The sequence below is a fragment of the Melanostigma gelatinosum genome (genome assembly GCF_949748355.1).
Source record: "Melanostigma gelatinosum genome assembly, chromosome: 24".
NCBI lineage: Eukaryota > Metazoa > Chordata > Actinopteri > Perciformes > Zoarcidae > Melanostigma > Melanostigma gelatinosum.
Genome location: NC_136657.1, coordinates 11,435,977 through 11,442,479, shown reverse-complemented (window position 1 = coordinate 11,442,479; position 6,503 = coordinate 11,435,977). Strand labels below are relative to the sequence as shown.

The window sequence follows — 6,503 nt, the reverse complement described above, 5'->3', positions numbered from 1 at the left end:
CTTGTAGGAATACATCATTACATCCAGATTTCACTGTGAATATATGACAGCCACTTCCCGCTTTAAAATAGTTTCAAATTAAGAGTCACATTCCTCTGGTTTATTTTATCAAACAGGAAGACAGAATTATGATCGTTGAGGTAGTTATTTACATTCCCTTTTACTGTGAGGTTAAAAACCCAGATCCAGATTAAAATCCTGTTTGAAGTTTCAAAATAAGAGCCCTCTTTGCTGATAATTAGAATAATCAAAGATTATAAGGAGTAAAAAGTTATTTCCATTTAATTCACTTTGTTTGCTGTTTATGAAACATAATTAACAATAAATATTTACTGGAAGAAATCAAAATCGCAAATTGACATCCTGTTTGAAGTTTCAAAATAAGAGCCTCACTATGAAAAAACTTTGTCAAAAAGAATTATCAAGTTTATTTGCAGTATAGTTATTTACATGCACACAAAACAAAAGCTAGACTGAAATATTTTAAATTCTTTAAAGTAAAAACGACGTGGAAAATATAAATTATTTATTGCACAGATGAAAAGTTGTTTTTTTGGTTTTCAGTTCTCTCCGTTCTGACTCCGGTGCATCATCATGATCAGAGATCGGATCTCTTCTCGCTTCTGTCGGACACGTTGACGCGGAAACCAGTTGCCCAACCGCAACGGGAGGTCGAAGTGGACCACGGGGTTCTGGGGAGCCAATCAGAGAGCTGGATTTAGTGTGAAGAGACGGAAACGTCCTGGTTTCTTTATTAGAACATTATTTTGTAAAAGTCGGGCGTCTGAACGAGTCTCAACTCGACTCCGGAGACGTTTTTGCTAAACTAGAAGAAGAACCAGTTGGTGGTGCAAAATAGTGCAAATGTTAGGGGTGTAACGGTTCACAAACGATGGGTACGATACAGTGGAGCCACGGTTCGGTACGTTTCGGTACAGTAGAAAACTATAAATGCAGAGAAATGTACTTGATTTTAAAATATATTCATTCATTACAACTAACATCATAGTTATTCTTTGACTTTGAACAATGATGGAACTATACCTGAGTGACTCATCTTCTGGGGTGTCTTCTTAGCAACACATCAGCATCAAAAACAAAAGCTGCTCCTTAATGTGATGCAGTGTTGCTACTTACATCTTGCCAGACATTTTTCATCTCAATGGGACGACCTGCTTAAATATTCAAACGTATTGTTCGGTTCGTCATGCGTACCGAACCGTGAGCCTCGTACCGAGCGGTTCAATACGAATACGCGTACCGTTACACCCCGAGCAAATGCACAGAATGGTGCAAATGTCCGGAGGCGTTTTGGCCGAGCTTTGAAGCAGAGCTCGGAGCAGGTGTGCGTTTACCTGCAGGAAGCTCTCGACGTACTGCAGCAGGTAGAGTCCACAGTCGCTGCTGTTGTCCTGCTGAGGGACTCTGCAGCTGGAGCTCCTCACGCTGTCCGCCGTGAAGAGACGAGGCGTCCCCCTCCGGACCTCCCACTCCACCTGCAGGTAGCTGGAGACCACGAGGGACAGTTAGGACATCCTGTACAGCGTTGGAACTTTAAAACGTTTGGAGGTTTTAGTTTATAAAGAAGAGAAACTGACTCTCTGAGGAGCCGGCAGACGTTCTCGTGGTACGAGAGCTTCAGGGAGTCCATGACGAGGACGCACGGTCTGAAGCAGAAGAGGAAGTCCTTCGTTAGGTTCATTCCTCTGGATGTGTACTTTTAAATGTCTCTTTGAGACTCACCTCTTTAACACCGTGTCCCTCTGCCAGCTCTGCAGAGTGCACTCCTACAAAATAAGAGACACATTTCAGATTTAAGTTGAATTCTGATTGAATCGTTACATTCTGAACTGGTTTGACTTCTCAAACAACAGTGTAACTATTAATAACATTCTATTTCTGGAAGCCAAACTTGTCACGTAAATGTCACAAAAAGTGGCGAAAAAAATCATCTAAATGGTAAATGAATTGTGAAAAATGTCACAATAATAAAACGTAAAAATAAACGAATTATGCTAATAATGGAAAAAATGAATTCGAAACCACAAAAGAAATGTCCCAAATACTGAAGTTGTATTTCATGAATTTCCAAAGAAACAACAGATTTCAAGTGGCTTCAATTCAGGGCCCCGTGCGTGTCTAACAGAGTCAGCCGGATCATCTTCAGGATAAGATGACGCAGATCAGGCTTTTCGGTTCCACGAAGCAAGTTCGGCAAAATCACCATGGCAACACATCCATAAGCTGGAACCTGCTCCAGCGCAGGCTCACTGAAGGTAGCTGGATAAACTGCCACTCCCCCGGAAAACATGGCCGCTCCCGTCACATACGGTAGTCTAATGCGCTTGCGCATATACTGGGGGTTATACGGGAGTTGATGAAATGCATGTAAAGTGAGACACACGTGATCCTTAAAAGCAGCGGAGCAAACTAAGAAGCCTCTGTTGCATTAATGTGCAGCTCCTTCCTCAGAGATCCACTGATGAAGGAGGATATTAGTTAGATGAGCGTTTTATAGGGAGAGACTTCTTCCACATCGCCAAGATCCGTCATCACATCACGATGACTTCCTGTACGAGCGCTGTCCATTCTGCCCACAAGGAATCATTTCTTTCCAGAGCTTCTGGAGCAGACATTGAACACCACACTGCCTGTCCCACAGACTGGATGCAGCCTTGAGCTGTTGTGCGAGTGCTGCGTTGTTGTAGTGTCGGCGATGCGGAGAACATGGGGAAAGCCGCTGCATGCCGCGCTGTTGGTCCAGTTGATTTGGCGCTTAATAAACTTACGGATGTGTTCATGACGTCACCATGGCACATAGTGTGCTGACTCAGCATTCTGAGTCATGTGTGTGTGCTTAGTGTGTACTTGCTCTCATGTCCTCTTGATGGCTGGTTGCATACATGAGGTTAAAGCACTCATAATGATATGAGTGTTATTAGTACAGCAGCACATCATTACTGTAGAACATGATGAAGGTGGATCATGATGAGAACACAGAATCACACACTATTGATCTTCACTGCTTCAGTTGATTGAATGTCTGATGATGAATAACACACACACACATACTGATCCGCCCATGAACAGATTCTCACACACACACATATTCAAACTAGTTCTACATGGTAATCGACACATACATGTACATACACACATAGAGTAGGCTACATGATACATAAGGGCACACAGTACATATATCCTCATATTAATGAGGATCAGTTAGATCACTGATTCTCAACTGGTGGGTCACGGACCCGTTTTCAGTGGGTCGCGGGCCTTTGACTGACAAAAAAAAAAAAAGAAAAGAAAAAAAAAAGTTGTGATTTTATTTTGAAGGGCATTTTTTTACGGGACTTGTTCAGCGGTGCAGGAAAAACACCGACCAATGTGTTGTGAATCACATCACGTGAATATATGAGTATTCTGACACGTTTCCTGACTCAGTGAGATGTTCAAACACCGTGAGACACGGGGAGAGACGAGGACACGGGGAGAGACGAGGACACGGGGAGAGACGAGGACACAGGGAGAGACGAGGACACGGAGAGAGACGAGGACACGGGGAGAGACGAGGACACAGGGAGAGCCGAGGACACAGAGACAGAGCAGGACTGTTGAGTGTGAGACGTGAAAGTCAAATCACAGGACGATCTCCAAAAGAGAGAAATGTCCAGAGAGACCAGAGTCACGAGACTCTGACTGGACAGACTCATGGAGGTGAATTCTTCCAACACTACTTTCTCTTTTTAGAAGATGAGAAAAATACAAAATCATGGCTTTATCACTTCACCCTGAATAAACTGGATTTAAAGCTGAGCAATTCAGTGAAAATAAGTTTTCTAAATAGAATTTCGTTGTAATTCATTTTTTAATCCAGCCGTTATTTTACTTGAAATGAGAAGAACATGTATTCATGTATTTCTATGTATTATTTATAATCCATCCAGTTAAATTTGAAACAAAAAAATTTAATATAAACCCAAATTTGGGCGGTGGGTCCCGGCTTGTCATTAAGGGGTGGTGGTGGGTCCCGCAGCCAGACCAGTTGAGAACCACTGAGTGAGATCCTCGTTGGGCTTGTTTTTATTGTTATTCTGAAGAGTTGAGATCATTATTGTCGCTGTAGATCTCATTGGATGATGCATCATGAAGTCTACTGCCAGCAGCACATAAAGACATGTCATGTGATTGGTTGGGCTGATGAGGCATTAAAATGAGCCGCTTCATTTCCAACACTGACGCATTGAACGTGTCTGATGTGTTGCCGTGCTTCTTGTCTGGTCCTCTCAGCGGTGCCGCTGTTATATTTTGCTGTGATTTCGGTCTTGACTTCCTCATATGCGTTCATGATCATCTCCTGCTCGTCAGCGGAGAACAAAGAGGCTCTTTCTGTGACTTTATTTCACATTGGACTGTTAGAACATCATGGTTTCTGTGATCCACGCTTCCCCCTTTAGAAGTAGGACGGGCACGCGCAATCATCCTGATCCTGATCGTCTGGGTCGCATTAACGAGACTGTTTGAGAGGATCAGCCTCAGAGGAACCGAGACAGCCTGACTTCAATCATCTCGTTAATGTCGGCTGCTAACAGGACATTTGATCGACTTAGTGAACCACTACGAGGAACGGGGCCCTGATGTTAAGTAAACATGAAATAAGTTTCAATTCTGATGTTAAGTAAACATGAAATAAGTTTCAATTCTGATGTTAAGTAAACATGAAATAAGTTTCAATTCTGATGTTAAGTAAACATGAAATAAGTTTCAATTCTGATGTTAAGTAAACATGAAATAAGTTTCTAAATGGCAAGAAAAGGGCAGAAATGATTGAGTAGTTGAAAATATGAAATAAAACCGTACAAAAGAAGCATGATTAGGATAATAAAAACAATAATAACAATAATATTGATAACAACAATAATAACTCTAGTAATTACGGATAATCATAACACTGAATACTTACCGGAGGCTGCTGTGATCTCAGACTGAAGGATGAAGGTTCACCTGCAGGCTGCTTTGATCCACCTGAGACACAAACGACAACCTGGAATCTGTTTCCTGTAGCTGCTTCACAATAAGAGTCCTGCTGATGGTAAAGCTTTTAATGTGATAGGCGGATTCTCTTTGAGACTTCCTTCTTTGTAAAAACAAAGCAAGACGTTTCTTCGTGTCTTCAGAGGACGACAGTCAATCATCTCAGGTGAACAGGAAGTAGAAAGCAGCTAACCTGTTGAACTCTGAAACTCTTGGTGCTGAACCTCCTCCAGACCGGGGAAGCAAACCACCACCAGGTACCAGTGAGCTCTGTCGACAACACAATCATCACTGATTCTTACTGGAGAGGACTCTTATTGTGAAACATCTGCAGGAAGTGGACAGTAAACAATCAACAACGACGTAGTCCTGAGTGTCATTTTAATGTTTCAGAACCGAAACAAAACCTGACTTTTATTTCCAGTGAACAAAAAGAAGCCGAGAATCACAATAGTTCAACACAAACATGCAGAAGATGGTGCAAATGTTGCAAAAATGGAACGCAATTATACACAGGTTGAGACTCACTTCCACTTTCAACAAAGTGATAAAAAAATGTCCTTACTCTTGATTGACAGGCACAAACAGGAAGTCTTTGGTGAAAATGTCAACATTGCGAGTCCACGTCTTCACCCTCTGATGTCTCATGTGACGATCGCTGAGAAGAGACATGAAGACACAGCAAGAAGAGACTCAATGAAGAGCGACTTCACTCCATGTATTCTAGGAATAAAACGTTTTTAAAAGACTTATTACATTCTGTGAGCCGATACAAATAAGAGCGTGTCGTCTGCGTAAAGTCTGACCCTTTTCTTTATTTTCTAAAGATTTGATTGTGAAAAAAGAAAAAGAGGACGATTTAAGATTTAAGATTCGGAAAAATCGAGAGGAACAAGTTGGTAAACATGTTGTAACATATATTTACCAAATCAAAGTCTACAATCAAACCTGACAAAAGAATCCACAGATGCACACAAATGGTCGGAAATTCACACCAAAAGTGACGTAAATACCGCAAAACATCATTTTAACACAATAATTATGGAGTGAAACAACATGACGAACCGAACCTCAAGAGATATAGAGGTAAACTCTTACGGGACAGAGGGGGCGTCGCCGGCTCCGCCGGCTCTCCGTCTGCTCAGCTGTTTGTAGAAGAAGCTGCTGAAGACGTGACTCCGCTCGGCCACCGAGCCGCCGACTCCCTCCAGGAGGAGGAACCTGCAGGAGGAGGGGGACACGGTTCAGGACTCTGACCCCCTGCTGGTGAAAAACTTTATTGATTTTCCTTCTGACAGACTGACTTGAGGTAGAAGTCGATGATGACGTCGTTGAGGAACTCGCCCCCCCTCAGACAGGCCAGGTCCTCCTTCGTCACCGTGATCCGGCCTTTAGAGGGCGCCGCCGGATACTGGATCAACCTGAAGACCACATGCTGAGGGTTCAATCCTGTCCATGCTACTTTA

The 6,503-nt window shown here is 42.6% G+C and overlaps 1 protein-coding gene across 3 annotated transcripts in view; it reads right to left on the bottom strand.

Moving 5' to 3' along the window:
* Positions 1-439: 439 nt before the first annotated feature.
* Positions 440-6,503, bottom strand: part of senp7b (SUMO specific peptidase 7b) — a 17,623-nt gene continuing 11,559 nt past the window's right edge. For 2 of the 3 annotated variants that reach the window (XM_079296462.1, XM_079296463.1), the window contains exons 12-20: positions 6,342-6,458; positions 6,136-6,258; positions 5,603-5,695; positions 5,231-5,307; positions 4,967-5,028; positions 1,744-1,787; positions 1,599-1,667; positions 1,356-1,506; positions 440-692 (exon numbers count right to left, since the gene is read on the bottom strand). In XM_079296462.1, the coding sequence (XP_079152588.1) occupies positions 561-692; positions 1,356-1,506; positions 1,599-1,667; positions 1,744-1,787; positions 4,967-5,028; positions 5,231-5,307; positions 5,603-5,695; positions 6,136-6,258; positions 6,342-6,458 (868 nt within the window). In that variant the 3' untranslated portion in view covers positions 440-560. Of the gene's footprint in view, positions 693-1,355; positions 1,507-1,598; positions 1,668-1,743; positions 1,788-4,966; positions 5,048-5,230; positions 5,308-5,602; positions 5,696-6,135; positions 6,259-6,341; positions 6,459-6,503 lie in introns of those variants that run through there. The other variant, XR_013773106.1, reaches the window with a different exon arrangement.